This window comes from Salvelinus alpinus, chromosome 6 (assembly GCF_045679555.1).
Source record: "Salvelinus alpinus chromosome 6, SLU_Salpinus.1, whole genome shotgun sequence".
NCBI lineage: Eukaryota > Metazoa > Chordata > Actinopteri > Salmoniformes > Salmonidae > Salvelinus > Salvelinus alpinus.
The window spans coordinates 66,039,797-66,063,197 of record NC_092091.1 but is presented as its reverse complement, the minus strand read 5'-3'; the positions used below and the strand labels follow the sequence as shown (position 1 = coordinate 66,063,197).

Below are 23,401 nucleotides of genomic sequence, written 5' to 3'. Positions count from 1 at the left end.
AGACACAAACCCTGTTTTTTTTTTTTATCAAGAAGTACAATACCTCTTATATAGGTCACTGCATACGGCATTCAATAGAAACAAAGGGGATGAATGGGAGGCAACCACCTACGTTACCAAATTGAAGTCACATGCACACAGCCAACCAGTATTGAATTACCTCGTGATTTGACAAAACTCAATATTCAAGCAAACAATGTAAAAGAGATGCCTAACTCTAGAGACAAGCATAGAAGGCTAAACGAAAGATGGATCTCCTTCACTTGACAGCCACAAGGGGGCGCTCACTACTCATGACTACTTCCTCTGAACACTGACCTCTAAATCATTCCTAATCCGATCCATTTTAGAGGGAGTATAAGGAGATGCATTGCGTATAGTACTTCAGTCCTCTGTTGCGCTCCTGATTCATTCCAGTGCTGCCAGAGGACAGTGATAAAAGCAGAAAGATGACTTCTGGGACGACTCCCAAACTGCCTGGTAATGGGCCTTACCTTTATTAGCTGTGTTCTGCCATTGGTGGGTTCAGAGTGTTCCAAACTGAAAATGGATTCAAGAATGGCTCTGCTTAAAGTGTGATTATCATGGAGGATGTGTATGCCATCCCATTCCCTTGACAGTTTTCGATGAAGTGTGTGTTTTTGGGAGGGGATAAATGTGTACACTCCAAAGAGAATTAGAATATATTTATGTACACAAATAAAGTTACAATACAACTGCAACAACTTAAAGGCGGTTACGGTGCCAGAAGACAACATGACAGACAGTTGATTTAGCAACAATAATCCTCTTGACCAGAGGACATGTTAACTATGAAGATGTCATGCATGCTGCCTCTTGGACCAGTTTGATATTCCACCAGGCATTTAAAGGTTGAGGCAGTCAAGGTGGCCACAGACAGTGTTAGTTAGTCCTCAGGAGGTCTTCTGTTCCAGGATGGCCCGTACCAGGACTGGGTCAGCCCTGCCTTTAGTCTCCTTCTGGACCAGACCCATGAGCTTGTTCAGAACCTTCTTGTTCCCACTGCGGATGGCTTGGACCTGTAGGGGGAACAGTAACAGCAGCATAAGTCACAAATACTTACGTTTGCATATCATTTATTGATCAACAGAATTCTATCAAGACTGGCTACTAGCAAAAAGTCAATGAGCCTGTACACTCCAAGCTCATCATTAAGCTCAGGGACCTGGGTCTGAACCCCACCCTGTGCAACTGGGTCCTGGATTCCCTGACGGGCCGCCCCCCGAGGTGGTGAAGGTAGGAAACAACACCTCCACTTCGCTGATCCTCAACACTGGGGCCCCACAAGGGTGTGTGCTCAGCCCCCTCCTCTACTCCCTGTTCACCCATGACTGCGTGGCCACGCACACCTCCAACTCAATCACAACACAACAGTAGTAGGCCTGATTACCAACGAGACTACAGGGAGGAGGTGAGGGCCCTGGAGGAGTGGTGCCAGAAAAATAACCGCTCTCTCTCCTAATGACAACAAAATGAAGGAGCTGATCGTGGACTTCTGGAGACACGAACTTAGTGGAGAAGGTGAATAGCTTCAAATTCCTCGCCGTACACATCACTGATAATCTGAAATGGTCCACCCACACAGACAGTGTGGTGAAGAAGGTGCAACAGCGCCTCTTCAACCTCAGGAGGCTAAAGACATTTTGCTTGGCCCCTAAGACCCTCACAAACTTACACAGATGCACCATTAGGAGCATCCTGTCGGGCTGAATCACCACCTGGTATGGCAACTGCACCGCCCCTAACCGCAGGGCTCTTCAGAGGGTGGTGTGGTCTGCCCAACGCATCACCAGGGGCAAACTACCTGCCCTCATTGTGGCAGCTCTTGCCCAGGGAGGCCGCACCTGGTCTGGGTGTGAGTCCACCACCTTCTGGCAAATCCTGTGGATCTCTGTGCTGTCGTTGAACATCCCCAGGTCCTGCTCCTTGACGATCTGCTGGACCGTTTCACCTGGGGTCTTCCACAGCTCCTGGAACACCTGTATGGAGCAATGAAACACTCAGGTTAAACCCCAATTGAAAATTATATAATATACGCTGAGGCTACAAAACATTAAGGACACCTTCCTAATATTGAGTTGCACCCCCTTTGCCCTCAGAACAGCTACAATTCATCAGGGCATGGACACTACAAGGTGTTGGAAGCGTTCCACAGGGGTGCTGGCCCATGTTGACTCCAATGCTTCCCACAGTTGTGCCAAGTTGGCTGGATGTCCTTTGGGGGGTGGACCATTCTTAATACACACGGGAAACTGTTGAGTGTGAAAAACCCAGCAGCTTTGCACTTCTTGACACACTCAAACCAGTGCGCCTGGCACCTACTACCATACCCCGTTCAAAGGCACTTATATCTATTGTCTTGCCCATTCACCCTCTGAAGGCTTAAAAATCTTTCTTTAACCCGTCTCCTCCCCTTCATCTACACTGATTGAAGTGGATTTAACAAGTGACCTCAATAAGGGATCAAAGCTTTCACCTGGATTCACCTGGTCAGTCTGTGTCATGGAAAGTGTTAATAATATTTTGTACACTCAGTGTAGTAACACATATGGACTTTGCATTAAATGTTTTGGATGTTATCTCTCACCTGCTTGGCGATAGAAGAGATTTGTCCATTCTCCTGGAGATTCAGTATCTGGGCTAGAGCTTGAGGAGAGATCGGACTGAGAGAGGGAGCGAGAGAGAGAGACACATATAAGAGAGAGAGAGAGACAGATATGAGAGAGAAACATATGTGAGAGAGAGAGAGACATATGTGAGAGAGAGAGAGACATATGTGAGAGAGAGAGAGACAGATATGAGAGAGAGAGACATATGTGAGAGAGAGCGAGAGACAGATATGAGAGAGAGAGACAGATATGAGAGAGAGACATATATGAGAGAGAGAGAGAGACAGATATGAGAGAGAGAGAGAGAGAGAGAGAGACAGATATGAGAGAGAGAGAGAGAAGAGAAGGAAGAGAGAGAAGGCACAGGAGATGTCATTAGACCCAGTCTATCCTCTCCTGTGTGACAGTGTGACGGTGTCTATCTACCCCGGAGTCACTGTGCTTATAATGAGAGGCTATTTGGCCCCGTCTCTCTCTGTGACAGCCCATTGCCACCTACAGGGCACATGATCATCAGTGCTGTCACGAATCCCCGAGTCAGACACACACTGGGCCAGAGACACAGTCACATACACACTGACTGAGTTATGAACGGAAATATGGCTAAACAAACAACAAACACGTGAATCCACACATAGTCAACATCCACTCTCACTTTTTTCAAAACGACAAAAAGGCACACAAACACCCACCCGTCCACTAGTTCTCAGACAAAGACATAAAACAAAACACATCATACTTTACTCTGTTTGATCAGTCTCAGAACAGTCTGGAGTGTAGGATAAAAACAGTATTATAGAAAAACAACTCAAAACACTCAGCTTATTGCCCAGATGTATTCTCTATTCACATTCATGGCCTGCCATAGTAATACCGGAAGGTATCCACATGAAGATGGATAGGAAACATCGCAGGGAAAAAGCACATAAATTATGCTTCCAGTATGGAAACGATTTCAGGCCTCCGTCTAGCCAAGATGTTGGATGCTGAGATAGGATCTTCAACATGGGGTTTGAAGTCAACGCAAGACTGAAAAGAGTAGAACAGAGGAAGGGGAGGAGAGACACATGATAGGAGTTCGGGAGGGAGAAGAGGGCGAAACCAGATGAGGGATGTAGAGGAAGAATGATAGGGATGAGGTGGAGAGGAGAAAGAGAATGATTGAGGCTAGAGTAGGACACAGAGGAAGAGGATGAGGAAGAGGACGACTGAGTGTCTCACCTCTGGCTGACACTCAGGTTCTGTTGATGGAGGAGGCCCTGTAGCTCGTTCATCACCCAGCCAATCACCTTTCTCGGTCCAGCCTTGGTCTCCTTGACTCAAAGTAGTCCATCAGCCCGTCCTCATTCTACAACAGGAGACCCAATGAAACACACTCAATAATACTGTATATACCACAATCTACTGCGCCTTGCTGGACAGAGGCAGAAGTGCAGACAGGGTAACTGGCTGTGCAAGAATAGGTTACTTTGGGTAGTTTTTAAATTGAGAGACAGTGAGGGAGAGAGTACAATGGAGAGATAAAGGAAGAGGGGGAGAGAGGAGGAGCAGAAAGTGGGAGGGAGAGAGACAGACAGGAAGACAGAAGATGAAAGCCAGAGAGATGGAGTGAGAAACCTACCATCTCCTATAATTAACTTGCTCAGTTGGACATTAACAGACACACCTACATACTGTAGTAGTCACTCACCACCAGGGTGAAGCTGTGTTCGGGGAGGATGCCGTAGGTCTCCACCAGCCTCTGCTTCCTGACGCTGGGCAGCTCCGGCAGCCTCTCCCTCACCTCCTCCAGAACCACCACCTGGCTGGGGGCAACACCAGGGGGGGCTGTAGAGCACGCCTCGTACACCATCAGAGGAGGTTGGGCTCCGGCATGAACCTGGAGGGGGGGGGGGGGAGTGAGAAATATGGAGAGGGAAGAAAAGGTGGGAGAGAGAAGAGAGAGGAGAGGTGGGAGAGAGAGAGGAGAGAGCGAGGGGATAGAGAGAGAGGAGAGAGCAAGGGGAGAGAGAAGAGAGAGGAGAGATGAGAGTGCATGTGTGACAGAGGGAGCACCCAGAGCGAGCACAGTTAAAGACAACAGAGAGGGAGCGAGAAAGAGAGGCAGGAGTGAGATAAGAGAAGAAAGAGAGGCAGGAGTGAGATAAGAGAAGATAGAGAGGGAGCTGTTATCAGCAGTAGAGCGGAGTGCTGGCTGTATCTCTGCAGGCCTCTTAAGACGACACAGTGTCACACGGTCAGACAAAGGGCTGTCTCCTCTACACACAAAACACACACACACATACACTTGTGTGACTGCGTCGCACGCTTACTCTCCGTCATAATTCTTGCTAACTGATGCGTTAGGGCCGCGGGGTGGCGCATGTTTATCGGTATGTTCATCTACTGGGTCCCTATACACGATGACCCCTCTCCTCTCCCTCCTGTCTCGCTCCCCCTCTTCTCTCCCTCCTGTCTCGCTCCCCCTCTCCTCTCCCTCCTGTCTCGCTCCCCCTCTCCTCTCCTCTCCCTCCTGTCTCGCTCCCCCTCTCCTCTCCTCTCCCTCCTGTCTCGCTCCCCCTCTCCTCTCCCTCCTGTCTCGCTCCCCCTCTCCTCTCCCTCCTGTCTCGCTCCCCCTCTCCTCTCCCTCCTGTCTCGCTCCCCCTCTCCTCTCCCTCCTGTCTCGCTCCCCCTCTCCTCTCCCTCCTGTCTCGCTCCCCCTCTTCTCTCCATGCAGGCCCTACAGCAGTGATCGTATAATACCACACACCATGCTGGAGGCTGTGCTGCTAGAACATACTGAAGTGAATATGAGATGTGCTCACCTGTAGTCCTGAAGGCCCTCCTTGTCTCGCATTGGAATGGTGTGACTGTAAAAAAGAGGGACACGTGTTATGGCTTTGAGGTACTGTATAACGATAGTGTTTCGCTCGTTACAACAGTTACTACGGCAGATTGTTCATGTTGAAGAGGCTGTAACTATGGGCGAGGGCCACAGGTGTGAGGTGAGGGGCCCCCAGTCATTCTGTGTATTTCTGGACCATGACAGAGCTGTGGGCCTTTGCTGTCAAACACACTCTATCAGGCACAACGCACGCGGGCGCACACACACGGGATGGTGTTATAGGCAGGTTGACGTTTATTGTCATGAGTCTTGTCCTGGAGGCAGAACTGAGTGATTTCCCCTTAGATAGGCCAGCTGCAAAGTCAACATTGGCTTTTTGTTCTTCATTTAAGGTTAGGGTTAGTCATCAGGATATTAGCAGTGTGGTTAAGGTTAGGGTTAGGCATTAGGGTTAGTAGTGTGGTTAAGGTTAGGTTTAAAATCAGATTTTATGACTTTGTGACTGTGCCAGCTATTAACCGCTCTGCAGAGCTGCCTCCAGAACAAGATTCATGACGAAAAATGCTAACTTGCGCATTAGAGGTAGGCCCCAGCTGTGTGAAGAGCAGCTCATTTCATGGGCTTTACAACCCTCGCTAACACACTGGTCCACAACACCAGACACTGACTGACTCCAAGTGGCCTCATTCATCATCCTTAGTTACTAAAACGTTTTCAAATCAACCTCAGAAGAGAGAATGTCTTGAGATCAAATATTACACTGGAGGTGGGAATAAAGTGTTGAATTATGGGGGGGGGTGAATATCTGACCCAAATAACTATTAAAACCCTGAAGAGACGCATCCTGTGTACATTGTACCGTATCCTGTGAAACATCATATTCTTAGTCAATAGACATTTTTGACATGTTATCAGAAGCACTCTCACTGTAACGTAATGGGACTTGACGGCTTGACTTGGGTCGAGGGTTGCTTCTATAAGCCTCTTACCCAGTCTTGCCATCAAACGACCGTGTCTCGTTCTGCACCGTGCCGCCGCTCTCTAGGACAAACATCTGTCTCTGGATCTCATAGTCTGTTGATGAAAATACACACACACACACACACACACACACACACACACACACACACACACACACACACACACACACACACACACACACACACACACACACACACACACACACACACACACACACACACACACCTGAACAGAAGCAAGCATCCAGCTTGGCCATGCCTGAAGTCTCCTAACTGCTGCTACATTAGTTCTCTGTGACAAACGACTAGCTGGAGTTTTGACTTTTAAAAACTCTTTATCACTTCTCTGCACTAAGCTAAAATGGAAGTCTACTCTTGGGATAAATAATGCAAGCGGCCAAGTCACTTTGTATCACACGAACTGTTAATGGCCTGCTGCTCCTGGTGAAGAATTTCAATGGCCCCTATGACTCTCCACTGTCTCCAGTAAGTTGGAGAGAAAAGAAAACAGTTTGATGGGAAACTCTGTAGAAGTGGAATTAGTGTTGATGGGAAATCTATTGTTCTGTAGAAAGACAATTTAGCCTAAGTTAGGCATACAGACTGTGTGCTCAGTTGTTCACTGAAACAAATGGTCAATAAAGTTGTATTCTATATCTTCCTGAGTTTGTGTGGGTAGGAAAGGCCTCATGCTTTCTAGTCAATGTTAACTATCCCTCTACACTAAACGTCTCTTCAGAAGACTTTCCGTCTTCAGTTCCTGTCAACAGAAAGCCTGTTTCTCTGATTCCTGCGGGCGGAGAGAGTGACGACTGCCTTCAGGGATAAAACATCTCAGAAGGAACAAATCATGGAAAGACGTATGAAGTTGAGACAAGAGGAAGTTTTGGCAGTTACTTCACTGAGTTGTCTGAGAGAACATTTACACAGGCGAAGACAGATAAGACCGGTTGTGTGTGTGTGTGAGCCTCATTTCTGTGTGTGTGTGTTTGTGCCTCATGGTGTCTCTAATCTTTGTCTCCCAGTTTGACTTGCAGTGCACGCATAATTACACAGCCCTCCGTCAGACGACTGTTTCAGAAAGATGACAGCCCATGAAAAGGATTCCATGCTGTTCGCTCTTTTTCTCTCTCTGTGTGTGTGTGTCTATATTTCCCTGAGTGTTGATCCAACTAGCTCATTCCAGACCCACTGGGTCGTGACCGCTTCACTTCAGTACCTCCACTAACCCCCACCAATGACAATGAGGATTTACCCTTCACACACTATTGTGCCAACCTGAACCAAACTGTTCTGGCTCAGATATTGTCTATTCACATGGTCCTTTTCAGCACGGTTCCAGCAACTATGGTGAAGGCTTTAACCAGGCCAGCTCAATACAGCTTGGTTTGGCTCGGCTCAGTTTGGCCATAGATACTCTATAATATAGTCTATATACTGATGAGATGGTCTTGTCTCTGCGCTAACAATGGGAGTAGTTGTCGCTAAGGCGGAAAGGCAGGCAGATACACGTGTGAACAAGATACTCAATAAACTCCAATATAAAATTGTTTTCTCAAAGTTGCTGAGATGCCACGTGCATCCACTTACTTTTATTTTATATATATATATATATATAAAATAAAAGTATGTGGAAAACCCCTTCAAATTAGTGGACACCAGTTGCTGACAGGTGTATAAAATTGAGCACAGAGTCAAGCAAGCATTAGCAGTAGAACTGGCTTACTGAAGAGCTCAGTGACTTTCAACGTGGCACTGTCATAGGATGCCACCTTTCCAACAAGTCAGTTTGTCAATATTCTGCCCTGCGAGAGTTGCCCCGGTCAACTGTAAGTGCTGTTATTGTGAAGTGGAAATGTCTAGGAGCAACAACGGCTCAGCCGCAAAGTGGTAGGCCAAACAAGCTCACAGAATGGGACCGGCGAGTGCTGTAGCGCGTATAAATCGTCTGTCCTCGGTTGCAACACTCACTACCGAGTTCCAAACTGCCCCTGGAAGCAACAACAGCACAATAACTGTTCGTCAGGAACTTCATGAAATGGGTTTCCAGGCCGAGCAGCCGCACAGCCATGGAAACCCACAAGCCTAAGATCACCATGCACAATGCTAAGCATCGGCTGGAGGGGTGTAAAGCTTGCTGCCATTGGACTCTGGAGAAGTGGAAACGCATTCTCTGGACAGACGAACCTGGGTTTGGCGGATGCCAAGAGAACGCAACCTGGCCCAATGCATAGTGCCAACTGTCAAGTTTGTTGGAAGAGGAATGATGGTCTGGGGCTCTTTTTCATGGTTTGGGCTAGGCCCCTCGGTTCCAGTGAAGGGAAATCTTAACGCTTCTAGTTCTAGATGATTCTGTGCTTCCACTTTTGTGGCAACAGTTTGGGGAAGGCCCTTTCCTGTTTCAGCATGACAATTCCCCCGTGCACAAAGCGAGGTCTATACAGAAATGGTTTGTCGAGATTGGTGTGGAAGAACTTGAATGGCCTGCACAGAGCCCTGACTTCAACCTCATCGAACACATTTGGTATGAATTGGAAAGCCGACTGTGAGCCAGGCCTAATCGCTCAACATCAGTGCCGACCTCACAAATGCTGTTGTGGCTGAATGGAAGCAAGTCCCCGCAGGAATGCTTCAACATCTGGTGGAAAGCCTTCCCAGAAGAGTGGAGGCTGTTAAAGCAGCAAAAGGAGGGACCAACTCCATATTAATGCTCATGATTTTGGAATGAGATGTTCGACGAGCTGGTGTCCACATGCTTTTGGTCATGTAGTGTATATCAGTACATTCGTAACAACCTAAACATTATGCAACTTCTATTAGGTCAAATAAACTTCACTTAGAAAATTAGCTATCACATTTCTTTTCTTACCAGATCCGACACTCTCTCATAGACCTCCATACAAAAACAATCCCCACTTGGTGAACTTATCGCCGTATTCTCGCGTGGACAGATTGACGTGAGTGGAGCTTCTCGCTTCGCCTCTGGTTTGGCTCAGTATTGTGAAAAGCCCTCTGCAGCACTCACCTATGGCCCTGGCCAGGTTGCGGGCACTGTTGATGTTCTTGACCTCAGTCCTGATGCCCCAAGGATCCCCAGGTCTGTGGACGGACACGTTGGCATCCACTCTCAGCTGGCCCTCTATAGGAAGAGAGAAGGTATGAGACAGCTGGCCCTCTATAGGAAGAGAGAAGGTATGAGACAGCTGGCCCTCTATAGCAAGACAGAAGGTATGAGACCGCTGGTCCTCTATAGCAAGAGAGAAGGTATGAAACAGCTGGCCCTCTATAGCAAGAGAGAAGGTATGAGACAGCTGGCCCTCTATAGCAAGACAGAAGGTATGAGACCGCTGGTCCTCTATAGCAAGAGAGAAGGTATGAAACAGCTGGCCCTCTATAGCAAGACAGAAGGTATGAAACAGCTGGCCCTCTATAGCAAGAGATAAGGTATGAAACAGCTGGCCCTCTATAGGAAGAGATAAGGTATGAGACAGCTGGCCCTCTATAGCAAGGGAGAAAGTATGAGACAGCTGGCCCTCTATAGCAAGAGAGAAGGTATGAGACAGCTGGCCCTCTATAGCAAGAGAGAAGGTATGAGACAGCTGGCCCTCTATAGCAAGAGAGAAGGTATGAGACAGCTGGCCCTCTATAGAAAGAGAGAAGGTATGAGACAGCTGGCCCTCTATAGAAAGAGAGAAGGTATGAGACAGCTGGCCCTCTATAGAAAGAGAGAAGGTATGAGACAGCTGGCCCTCTATAGAAAGAGAGAAGGTATGAGACAGCTGTCAATACAGAGGCTCTCTGGATGTTTACTTTTTGCCAAAAACAAGAAAAGAAAAAGAAACCGTTAGTTTTAATAGTACATCGTAAATAAAATATTATATTAATAATGATAGGTTAATAAACGTTTATTTTTTTTTATTTTTTAACCTAACGTTCTAATATTTTTTGGGGGTCCCTGTCAGTCACAGGCCCTTAGAATCGTTCTAACTCCCCCCATATTGCGCCCCTGTGTCCAATACTGGCCTCCCCACCAGCCATGTTTCTCTGGTGTGTTAGTGAGTGTGTGTGTGTCCAATGCAGGCCTCCCCACCAGCCATGTTTCCCTGGTGTGTCAGTGAGTGTGTGTGTGTGTGTGTCCAATGCAGGCCTCCCCACCAGCCATGTTTCCCTGGTGTGTTAGTGAGTGTGTGTGTGTCCAATGCAGGCCTCCCCACCAGCCATGTTTCCCTGGTGTGTCAGTGAGTGTGTGTGTCCAATGCAGGCCTCCCCACCAGCCATGTTTCCCTGGTGTGTCAGTGAGTGTGTGTGTCCAATGCAGGCCTCCCCACCAGCCATGTTTCCCTGGTGTGTCAGTGAGTGTGTGTGTCCAATGCAGGCCTCCCCACCAGCCATGTTTCCCTGGTGTGTCAGTGAGTGTGTGTGTCCAATGCAGGCCTCCCCACCAGCCATGTTTCCCTGGTGTGTCAGTGAGTGTGTGTGTCCAATGCAGGACTCCCCACCAGCCATGTTTCCCTGGTGTGTCAGTGAGTGTGTGTGTCCAATGCAGGACTCCCCACCAGCCATGTTTCCCTGGCAGGTCCCTAGAGCCTGCAGTATGAGCTGCATCTCTCTGACGGCTGCTGCTGCCTCCTCTCCACAGCTCATGTCTGGCTCCATCACCAGCTCCATCAGACCCACGCCTGGAGGGAGAGAGAGATGTTACATACACTCCCCATATTCCTACATAGAACAGGGACTGGCTAGCCAAATCCTATCTAGATCTGTATATACTAGTTGGAGCTCTGTGGTAGACTCCTCTTGGAGTCTATGAGTGTTTGAACTCTATGGTACCTGCTCTGTTGAGGTACACAGATGGGAAGCTAAACTCCATCTCCCTGCTCTGTTGAGGTACACCGATGGGAAGCTAAACTCCATCTACCTGCTCTGTTGAGGTACACCGATGGGAAGCTAAACTCCATCTCCCTGCTCTGTTGAGGTACACCGATGGGAAGCTAAACTCCATCTACCTGCTCTGTTGAGGTACACCGATGGGAAGCTAAACTCCATCTACCTGCTCTGTTGAGGTACACCGATGGGAAGCTAAACTCCATCTACCTGCTCTGTTGAGGTACACCGATGGGAAGCTAAACTCCATCTACCTGCTCTGTTGAGGTACACCGATGGGAAGCTAAACTCCATCTACCTGCTCTGTTGAGGTACACCGATGGGAAGCTAAACTCCATCTACCTGCTCTGTTGAGGTACACAGATGGGAAGCTAAACTCCATCTACCTGCTCTGTTGAGGTACACCGATGGGAAGCTAAACTCCATCTACCTGCTCTGTTGAGGTACACCGATGGGAAGCTAAACTCCATCTACCTGCTCTGTTGAGGTACACAGATGGGAAGCTAAACTCCATCTACCTGCTCTGTTGAGGTACACCGATGGGAAGCTAAACTCCATCTACCTGCTCTGTTGAGGTACACCGATGGGAAGCTAAACTCCATCTACCTGCTCTGTTGAGGTACACCGATGGGAAGCTAAACTCCATCTACCTGCTCTGTTGAGGTACACCGATGGGAAGCTAAACTCCATCTACCTGCTCTGTTGAGGTACACCGATGGGAAGCTAAACTCCATCTACCTGCTCTGTTGAGGTACACAGATGGGAAGCTAAACTCCATCAACCTGCTCTGTTGAGGTACACCGATGGGAAGCTAAACTCCATCTACCTGCTCTGTTGAGGTACACCGATGGGAAGCTAAACTCCATCTACCTGCTCTGTTGAGGTACACCGATGGGAAGCTAAACTCCATCTACCTGCTCTGTTGAGGTACACAGATGGGAAGCTAAACTCCATCAACCTGCTCTGTTGAGGTACACCGATGGGAAGCTAAACTCCATCTACCTGCTCTGTTGAGGTACACCGATGGGAAGCTAAACTCCATCTACCTGCTCTGTTGAGGTACACCGATGGGAAGCTAAACTCCATCTACCTGCTCTGTTGAGGTACACCGATGGGAAGCTAAACTCCATCTACCTGCTCTGTTGAGGTACACCGATGGGAAGCTAAACTCCATCTACCTGCTCTGTTGAGGTCTATAAGGGTCTGGCTCCTGTAGTCATCGTGGAGGCTCTTGCCACTGTCCTGCTCTAACTGGATCTGTTTGATCCTGACACTCTTGGTGACCACCGTGTTCCTCTTACGGCACCCTAGGTGACTTTAGGTCAGGGTGCCGTCCACCACGATGGGCAGCCTCTGTTGGGTGATCTGGTAGCCCGCCTGGATGGAGGAAACGCATGAAACTAGAAAAGGTAAATTTTGTGTGCTTGCTTCAGCAGTCTAAATGTGTCTCATTTATCAGATATGTAATAGCCTGGTCTCATATGCTGTATAAACTTGACATTTGGCATGACAACGATTATAGGTATTACCTATAGAGGACTCCTCGCAAACAGATCTGGGACCAGGCTTAGGTATTTAATTACAGCCACTATATAATAAAGTCATTTATATTATAGGCAAAATAGGAAAACATGGGGTTAATACCGAAATAAACTTGGCCTGCATAATCAACGATTTACCATTACAATTAACTTGGAAATAATCTTAAATATTTCAAGGGGTCAATAGTGTTATGAACAAAATAGCAATCCATACATTAAACATGAGCTAAGATTCATCCATTAGTTAGTTACTTTTGGGGGATAATAGGCCCCTAAAACTGGTTACTCCAACTCATTATTATGCGGTTGGAATATTATTGTTGTTTCGTTGAGAGGGGTTCAAAGTCACAAAAGCGAACTGAATGAATATTTTATCTGTTCTCTTATTCTGAAGTGCCACTGTGCTGGCTGCCGCTATTCCACAAGTGAGTACGGTAGCACTATGTCCCGTTGCCATGGCAACCGTCGCTAGAAAAGCCTAAACATACATCATACTTATTGGCATGCCGACGAAGAAAAAGAAAGGGAAGGAATAAATATGAGCAACAAAAAAGGAGAGAAAAGTGAATTAGCCGTAACCATCTGTGTTGTACTGTACCTGATCAACAAATCAATCATTGGCAACAACACGAGCATAATGGACCACGGGAGACATTCCATTTTATATCAGCGGTGTACTATAAATACAGGATTATAGCATTAAAAGATGCTGATTCCTCCCTTTCTAGAATAATCAATTCTCTCATAGAGCTCTGTCAGTGTCAATGCAAATGTAATTCATTAGCGCAAGTGCCTCCTAGTTAGCATACTGTGTGCATTGCTGTTCACACACAGGCTACATTAGTTAGCTTAGCACCCACCAAAATGGTGGATCATTTGCAATTCCGGCATAATCACTGAAGAGGTGTTGGTGCTTTGTATAATGAAGGGCAGCTGAAGTTGAATGCAGACCAGTGGTGGTAAAAAACTGCTACTGGAAGCCTCTGGGTCCTTCTAGTCACACCCCAGCCCCAAAGCCTAATGAGCAGTCTGGTATTAAAGCACTCGGCCGGTTCAGGAAAGTAAATCCAAACCCGAGAGCTCTCTCTCCAACTAGACTGCTATTTGTCGTTTTCAGATTCAGTTCACTGAATCTAAGCTGCCTTCAACGGATTCATGATTCGATGCACCAAACTATTCCCCTCTACAACCCTTGATTCAACTAGTCCTACCTATTGCACATCCACGTCCCACAAACAGATCCATTTGAGTCATTAAATAGTCGTCAGGGATAACGTCTGCACAGAAAACACTTCAGAAAAGTATAATTATGCATATCCGCTAGTAGCTTAGTGTGAAGCTGCATGTTATTAAGAAGAGGCTAGCTGTTATAACACCTGCCCGCCACTTCAATTCATTCCTGCTGCTGGTCAGGCAAGCGCATCATAAATCATGTAATGAGCAGCAGTGCGTTCGTTGTGTGAAATTAAATCATGGAACACATCAATAATGCACAACTATATATATGTGTTCTTAATAAATGCATGTTTTTTTATGTCCTCGTTCTCTCTACTTCAATAGGCTGCTAGTAAAATAATTTAATAGAGCTTAATGCTTCACTCATCATGGCTATTATTTTCTCTCTCTACATATCATGAAGAGAGCATGAACATCCCTCCCAACTGAATTTAACGCATTAGCATGATTCATTATGCAATACAGGCCTTTTACTATCCATCCCTATTCCCTGTCTATTTCCCGGGCCTGGTAAAACACAAGTGTTGTCTACAGGATAAGCAAAAACATATTTATAAGCATTGGTACCACTTGTGGGCATGGTGAACATTTAAATCTTAACTGGCACTATCGTTTCAACAGCGCATGTTTTAACATAACCCAAAGAGAGAGGTGATGCAACACTCAGTAAGCGGACCGAAAATCTACAACGGGGAAAAAAGATGAGGTGGGATTTGGGAATAATCCTTCGGCTTCCTGCTGGGATTTCACCCCTGGGATACATGTCGGAGCTTTTGAAATCAATAATCTACCTCTGCTGTGAGGAAGGATTAAACAGCTGTAGCCTCACGATAACATTATTACCTATGAATCTGACTGCTGGGTTCGAAAGACAACTCAGTCTTCTAACAATCTAGGCTTGGCAGGCCTTGTGCTGATCATATGCTTTCGTTCAAAAGAACTAGAATGACTTCTAGGCCATCATGTCATCTAGTTCATTTCTTAATTGACAGGATATTGACATACCATAACATTAAGACAACTGCACTGACAACCCGACGCTCAACAATCCATTCCCTGACCCCACAAAATAACCCTCACGAGCTACTCTACTCTATACTCTTGACCTTAGGACAAAGTTAGGGAAGCTTTTTAAACTCTTCACTCATCTAATACAGGAAAGGTATGGATTGCACTGTAACAGACAAATCTCCTAGCTGTCTTGTCATTTTCTTGAGAGTGGAAAGTCCCATTATGGTATAACACCGCTAAGGCACTTAAATTATTCAAATTCATCCTTTTCTCAGTCCACAATTTCTCATCATCAGCTCGTCAAGAGTAATGTCAGGGTCATTTCTTTCTACATAGGTCACATTAAGCTAGGGCTGCCCATCTTTCCAAAGTGAAATGAAACTTTTTCGGAGGCTTTGTTGGGCAATTGCTATTGAATCTCTTCCAATGACATGTCTTGATGTCAAGGTCATAAAATGTCAGTCATAATGACACTAAAATTACCCAGGAGCGCCTGGCAGCAAGGTGAGGGTGAATATCACTTGGCCGCGACTTGACTTCTAACAGCTAACAGATTGCAGCAACAGAAGCTGTCATTTGGCTAGATATCGGTGGCAATAAGCTTTTCTGCCGGTTTAGCAAGACTCGTCACTATTAAATGATAGCCTAGCTCAGGGACAGGGAGGAGGTAAAATGGGAAAGTTAATTTGGGGAGAGATGGCTGCTTTGACCGATGAGAGCTACTTATTAATGGGGGAGTAAGTTGTCTCCTCTGTGATTTCGGCCGGGTTACTGTATTCAATAACTTTGTAAAAACTGCTGACGAAGCCTAAAAAGGGCTTTAGAAATAAATGTGATTGATGATTGCTTGTGATTGGAGGATAGATGGGGTCCGGGTTGACTTACAGGAAGGTCAGCGTAGAAGTAGTGCTTCCTGTCAAAGAGACACGTCCTGTTGATCGTACAGTTAAGGGCCAAACCTGTCATCACTGCAGCCTCCACACATCGTCTGTTCAGCACCTGAGGAGGAAGAGGAACTTAGGCCTACTTGGTCAAATGACTATGTACACCGACATATTGTAGGCTAGGTTACATAGACCAGATTATGTTATGATGGACAACAACTGTATTATTACGCAACGAATAGACAAACAGCCTTTATTGACATGAGGCATGTTTATCATCAGATGCACCATAACTTACAGGTAGAGTTCCAGGTAAGGAGGCATCAAAGGACACCAGGGAGTTAGGTGGAGCCTGGAACCCGACCTGGGAGCCAGAAAACAGCTTGGTGTTGGAGTGGATCTGAGCATGGATCTCCAGACCCACCACACCTACCAGCTCCTGGGGAGCACTAGAAGCACACAATCACAGTCAGAGAAATGAACACTTACAAATGGGAGGCCACCATATCAACTCCACGATTTAATTTTCTGAACTGACTAATAGACTGGACTTATGAATAGCTAACTGGCAGGGTTGTCTGTTATAGGAGTTTAGATGTGGGTCATTAATTACAGTGCAGCATTTTAGACAGTTCTGTTGGTGGACTTATTTCCGCGTTCAAAACAGGGAACTCGGGAAATCTCAGACTTCAGTGCGTTCAAAACTGGGAACTGGGGAAAAACGAGCTCCGATCTAAAAAAAAAAAAATCGATATGAACAGTCATCCAACTCTGAACTATTTCACTGGTCACCCCCAAAGCCAATTCCTCGTTCGGCCGCCTGTCCTTCCAGTTCTCTGCTGCCAATGACTGGAACGAACTGCAAAGATCACTGAAGCTGGAGACTCATATCTCCCTCACTAGCTTTAAGCACCAGCTGTCAGAGCAGCTCACAGTTCACTGCACCTGTACATAGCTCATCTGTAAACAGCCCACCCAACTACCTCATCCCCATACTGTTATTATTTTGCTCCTTTGCACCCCAGTATCTCTACTTGCACATTCATCTTCTGCACATCTGTCACTCCAGTGTTTAATTGCTAAATTGTAATTATTTCGCCACTATAGCCTATTTATTGCCTTACCTCCCTTGTCCTACCTCATTTGCACACATTGTATATAGACTTTTTCTATTGTATTATTGACTGTATGTTTGTTTATTCCATGTGTAACTCTGTGTTGTTTGTGTCACACTGCTTTGCTTCATCTTGGCCAGGTCTCAGTTGTAAATGAGAACTTGTTCTCAACTAGCCTACTTAAATAAAGGTGAAATATATATATATATATTTTTTTAAACTCGGGCCTCTTTCTAGAGCTCCGACTTTCCAACCTAAATATCACTGACGTCATGAGTTCCCAGTTGTTTTGAATGCGGAATATCGGCAAAACTTTAGTGACATCATCATACCTAATCAAAGTCATTCAGAACCCCTGTCAAGACAACCTGTGAGGATGCTCTGAAGGCAGAGAGGGGTAAGAAGGACAATATTTACATATTTATAAAAGGAGGCTATCATGCAGACGACTAGCTATAAATAAACTGCATGAAGGTTTTAAACTAACAGCAATGTTTGCAACGTCTAAATACGGAAGGGAATGTGGTCATGAATGATGTGCGACTGTCATCCTCGCTAACTAGCACAGGCGCGCACACGATACACAAACAGTGCACATCAGTGCGAGCTAGCTAACGTTAGTATTCACTCCGTGGACCTACCTTTTCCGTTTTGTTTGGGCTTGACTCTGGCATCGGGAGACAGACATACACATTCTCCTTATCACACACCAATTGTGCCTTTGGAAAGTAATCGTTGGATAAAATATTGCAATTTGTTTATTCATATTACATAGCAGTGCAGTCATTCCTGCAGAGGAGCCTGCCATGTTTAGCCTTTCTGTTTAGGGTATTATGGTAGTTGTAGTCATAGTAAACTTAGTTTCACACAAAATCCGAGGGCAAGTGCATTTAGGAAAACTCAACACCCCACAATGTAACACATTTAATGCAACCCATATTTCGAATTTCCGGCGATTTAAACTACACTTTCCGGCTACAAGAGCAAGGGTTTTTGTGGCGGGAGTTTTCCCATATTGTTGTCAAGGTTGGTTGTTTACAGCGAAGTAAGTGTTGATCCGTGCAATAGTTTGGTGTAAAATTGACAAGGCAATGGCAATGAACGGCGATGGAGTGCATGGACTGAACGGAGAGATGGTGGCCCCATCTGAAGCTAAACACACCAATGGCACTCCTAGCAAGTCAAAAATAGCCTGTGAAAACGGCGAGGCAGACATCCCCGCTGCCAAGCAAAATGGAACTAAGAGAAGAACCCCAACTGATACGTTCTCTTTCACTGCCGAACCTACCATCGAAGACATACGACGGATGCAAGCGGAATTTACTGACGAGCGAGACTGGAACCAGTTCCACCAACCCCGCAACCTCCTGCTAGCTATGGTCGGAGAAGTGGGCGAGGTATCTGAGTTGTTCCAGTGGCGTGGCGAGGTGACCGAAGGACTTCCCGGCTGGACCGACTCCGAGCGCGAGCACCTGGCACATGAACTCAGCGACGTCCTCATCTACCTAGTTGAGCTGGCCGAGAAATGTCATATCGATTTACCCCAAGCAGTGCTGCGCAAAATGGCCCTAAATAGGCTGAAGTACCCTGCCAGCAAGGTGCATGGCTCGTCTAAGAAGTACACTGAATACAAGGACTGAGCGATTGCATGCTGTCATGCCCAATTGGCGTAATGAACACACCCCTGCATTTACAAAGTAGACAAGAACTGAAAAATACTGTTCAACTTCAGTTAATGGCAATGGAGAATGTTTATACCTTTTATTTAGGGCACTACTGTATCGCAATAGTTGGTCAAGCTGCCTTTAACTGCTTTTAGTTTTATGAAGTGCGTTTTGAATCAGTGTTTTTCTTTAACTCTATGGGTATTCATCTTTTGCCTTCCCTCTGATGGTTTGCCATTTTAACTGTTCCCCAAAGTCAAATGTATAGGCCCTTGTAAGAAGTACATTTTATTTTTCATAGTATGAGTAACTACATTTAAATCTCTTAAATCCATATTGTTGTCAATGGTCGATGGAAGCTATGTTCTTTTGTTGCTTTAAATTCAATGTATGTGTGCAACTGATAGAATCTTCCTCCCAAAAGTAAAAGTGCCTTCAACTATACTTGCTGTCCTGCAGATGCTATGTAATTTATGTATATTGACTCAGTAATGCATTTATCAATCAGATTTAATCACTATTGCCTTATTTACTTCCCTGGGAAATTAGCTACAATGGGAGATGGGGAAATTAACACACGCACACAACGCTACTGTGGGAGATGAGGGAAATTAGTGAGTTAGTCTTGTAACTGTTCATTTTGATAAGCAGTCTGTCAAACAGTGTTTCATGGCCCCAGGCCTATGGTTAGCGATCCAATATGTAGGCTAGCCAATGTATCTTTGGACACATCCGATGGTTTAATGAGCTACAAGTATACTGAAAAATATATAAACGCAACAATTTCAAAGATGTTACTGAGTTGCAATTCATATGAGGATATTAGTTGATTGAAATAAATTCATTAGGCTCTAATCTATGGATTTCACATGACTGGGAATACAGATATGCATCTATTGGTCACAGATACTTTTTTTTTAAAGGGTAGGGGCGTGGAGTCAGTATCTGGCGTAACAACCATTTGCCTCATGCAGCGCAACATCTTCACATAGTCGATTAGGCTGTTGATTGTGGCCTGTGGAATGTTGTCCCACTCCTCTTCAATGGATTTGCGAAGTGGCTGGATACTGTCGTACATCTATCCAAAACATGCTCAGTGGGTGAGTATGCAGGCCATGGAAGAACTGGGACGTTTTCAGCTTCCAGGAATTGTGTACAGATCCTTGAGATATGGGGCTGTGCATTATCGTGATAAAACATGAGGTGATGGCGGCAAACGAATGGCAACGACAATGGGCCTCAGGATCTTGTCACGGTATCTGTGCATTCACATTTCCATAGATAAAATGCAATTGTGTTCATTGTAGCTTATGCCTGCACATTCCATAACCATACCGCCACCATGGGGCGCTCTGTTCACAATGACATCAGCACACCGCTTGCCCACAACCTGCGGTTGTGAGGCCGGTTGGACATACTGCCAAATTCTCTAAAATGACTTGAAGCGGCTTATGGTAAAGAAATTAATTCAATTATCTAGCAACAACTCTGGTGGACATTCCTGCAGACAGCATGCCAATTACACGCTCCCTCAAAACTTGAGATACACCTGCTCATCGAACATCTCATTCCAAAATCAGGTGCATTAATATGGAGTTGGTCCCACCCTTGCTGCTATACCACCCTTGCTGCTATAACAGCCTCCACTCTTTTGGGAAGGCTTTCCACTAGATGTTAAAACATTGCTGCGGGGACTTGCTTAAATTCAGCCACAAGAGCATTAGTGAGGTCGTGCACTGATGTTGGGCGATTAGGCCTGGCTCGCAGTCGGCGTTCCAATTCATACCAAAGGTGTTTGATGGGGTTGAGGTCAGGGCTCTGTGCAGGCCAGTCAAGTTCTTCCACACCGATCTCGACGAACCATTTGTGTATGGACCTCACTTTGTGCACAGGGGCATTTTCCAAACTGTTGCCACAACAGTGGAAGCACAGAATCGTCAAGAATGTCATTGTATGCTGTAGCGTTAAGATTTCCCTTCACTGGAACTAAGGGGCCTAACCCGAACCTTGGGAAACAGCCCCAGACCATTATTCCTACTCCACCAAACTTTACAGTTGGCACTATGCATTGGGGCAGGTAGCATTCTCCTGGCATCCGGCGAACCTAGATTCGCCCGTCGGACTGCCAGATGGTTAAGTTTCCACTTTTCCAGAGTCCAATGGCGGCGAGCTTTATGCCACTCCAGCCGATGCTTGGCATTGCGCATGGTGATCTTAGGCTTGTGTGCGGCTGCTTAGCCATGGAAACCCATTTCATGAAGGTCCCAACGAACAGTTATTGTGCTGACATTGCTTCTAGAGAAGTTTGGTATGTTCATCTCTAGGAGACAGAACGTATCTCCTTCCTGAGCGGTATCACGGCTGCGTGGTCCCATTGTGTTTATACTTGCGTACTATTGTTTGTACAGATGCACGTGGTACCTTCAGGCATTTGGAAATTGCTCCCAAGGATGAACCAGACTTGTGGAGGTCTACACATTTGTCTCTGAGGTCTTGGCTGATTTCTTTTGATTTTCCCATGATATCAAGCAAAGAGACACTGAGTTTGAAGGTAGGCCTTGAAATACATCCACAGGTACACCTCCAATTGACTCAAATGATGTCAATTAGCCTATCAGAAGCTTCTAAAGCCATGACATCATTTTCTGGAATTTTCCAAGCTGTTTAAAGGCACAGTCAACTTAGTGTATGTAAACTTCTGACCCACTGGAATTGTGATACAGTGGATTATAAGTGAAATAATCTGTAAACAATTGTTGTAAAAATTACTTGTCATGCACAAAGTAGATGTCCTAACCGACTCGCCAAAACTATAGTTTGTTAACAAGAAATTTGTGGAGTGGTTGAAAAAAGTGTATGTAAACTTCCGACTTCAACTGTATATTGCCAAGACTGTTTTTGGCTAGTCTGTGTGTGTGTGTCCAGATTCTCCACCCCTTTACACTTGCACACATCTGTCATGGATCTAAAAGCATTTGATTGGTGTAATAGTTGGCTGCAGGGAGTTTCCTCCATTGTTAAATCCGTGACGGGAAGTGTGCAATTCCAAACTTTGGGAAAAGGGTGGAGGATTGGGATGCAGCCTGTCTGTGTCAAGTCAGTGTAGACCCAACCACAAGTTTTATTAGTCGTATGTTCAGGATACACACCGTATACACCGTCCAACGAAATGCTTACTTGCAGGTTCCTTCTCGACAATGCAACAACAATAAGAAATAATAAAATATAAGAATTCAAACATAAAGTAAGTGGCTCAGTAAAATAGAATGAGCATTCTAGCATAAGCATAATACAGGAAGGCCCAATTTATATAACAATATTTACACGTGTTTTGGGGTTGGGGGGCAAGTGTTTAAATTGTGCAGTATTTAGCAATAGTAAATAAGAGGTGTGCATCCATGTGTGCTAAGGTGCTGTGACTCAGTGCAGGTGGTCAGCAGTCTGATGGTTTGTTGATAGCAACTGTCTCTGGGCCTGATTGGTATCAGACCTCATGCTCCGATCCCGTCTGCTTGACGTGAGCGAACAGCTGGTGTGTGGGGTCCTTGATGATGCTGCGAGACATCCTCAGGCACAGTTTCAAGTAGATGTCCTGGATGGGTGGGAGCACAGTCCCATGAACAGTGAGTGAACACTGTATTTTTGCAGATGTGACATGACATGTTGATGTACCATCAACACTGGTAATTGACTGTATTTGCTCAGGATATGAATACATTTAGGGCCCGCTAGTTTGACTAGCCTGGTCCCTGATTTTGTTTCTGCCGTCTTGCCAACTACTATAGTCATAGTCACGCCAAGTCCGCACAAACAGATCTGGGTCCAGGCTGTATTTTCACTTATGGACTCTCCTATTTCTCAAGTTTATAACACTTCTTAAGTGCAACTGCTCTGAACAAATTGTGTTCAGCCTCGATGAGCCTATATTGAAACGGTCCGTGCTAGGTTAGGTAAGGGTTAAGGATCCCAAATAGCACTGACCATATTGAAACCATGGCACTCTGTGTGAATGCTGCAAATGTTGATTTGTTGCACCATAGCATACCCCATAGCCGGAGGTCAACATTCCCGAGATGCGATGCACAATTTATTTTCATTTTCTAGCATGGTGTGAGCCTATAGCAGCATAACTCCTGGGCCTGGCTGACACATTTTTGGTTTGCTAGTACTATTCAATTTGTGTGGAAATGTCCCAGGCAGGTAGCAGGGTGGAATCAATCTCTCACAGCCGAAGGGGTGGGTTGTCTCTTGTGAATCAGGAAGTAATGTTCCTTCGACCACATTGCTTCCTTCATTGCTATTCAGTATGGCTGCTAGGGGAGAGTGGGATTAAATGAGTGGCACAGCGTTCTAAGGCACTGCATCGTAGTCCCTGGTTCGAATCCAGGCTGTATCACATCCAGCCGTGATTAGGAGTCCCATAGGGTGGCGCACAATTGTCGCAGCGTCGTCCGGGTTTGGCCAGGGTAGGCTGTCATTCTAAATAAGAATTTGTTCTTAACTGACTTGCCTAGTTAAATAAAGGTTAAATGTTTTTTTTTTAAATGACATTCATCATCACTCCGTCAAGGGAAATATAGTATTCGCCACAGGAGTCGCTAGTGCAGGATGGGACAAGGACATCCCTGTTGG

At 45.8% G+C, this 23,401-nt stretch overlaps 1 protein-coding gene and 1 pseudogene across 1 annotated transcript; one reads left to right on the top strand and one right to left on the bottom strand.

The window, feature by feature from the left end:
- Positions 1 to 671: 671 nt before the first annotated feature.
- Positions 672 to 17,913, bottom strand: LOC139579124 (glutamyl-tRNA(Gln) amidotransferase subunit B, mitochondrial-like; annotated as a pseudogene).
- A 283-nt stretch (positions 17,914 to 18,196) lies between these two features.
- On the top strand, positions 18,197 to 19,213 carry LOC139579125 (dCTP pyrophosphatase 1-like). The gene has a single exon (XM_071407423.1). The coding sequence runs from the start codon at positions 18,197 to 18,199 to the stop codon at positions 18,743 to 18,745; it is 549 nt and encodes a 182-aa protein (XP_071263524.1). The 3' UTR covers positions 18,746 to 19,213.
- Positions 19,214 to 23,401: the final 4,188 nt, after the last annotated feature.

Bases quoted from the DNA above. Each gene is read 5' to 3' on its own strand.
- LOC139579125 (XM_071407423.1), top strand. From the start codon at position 18,197: ATGGCAATGAACGGCGATGGAGTGCATGGACTGAACGGAGAGATGGTG.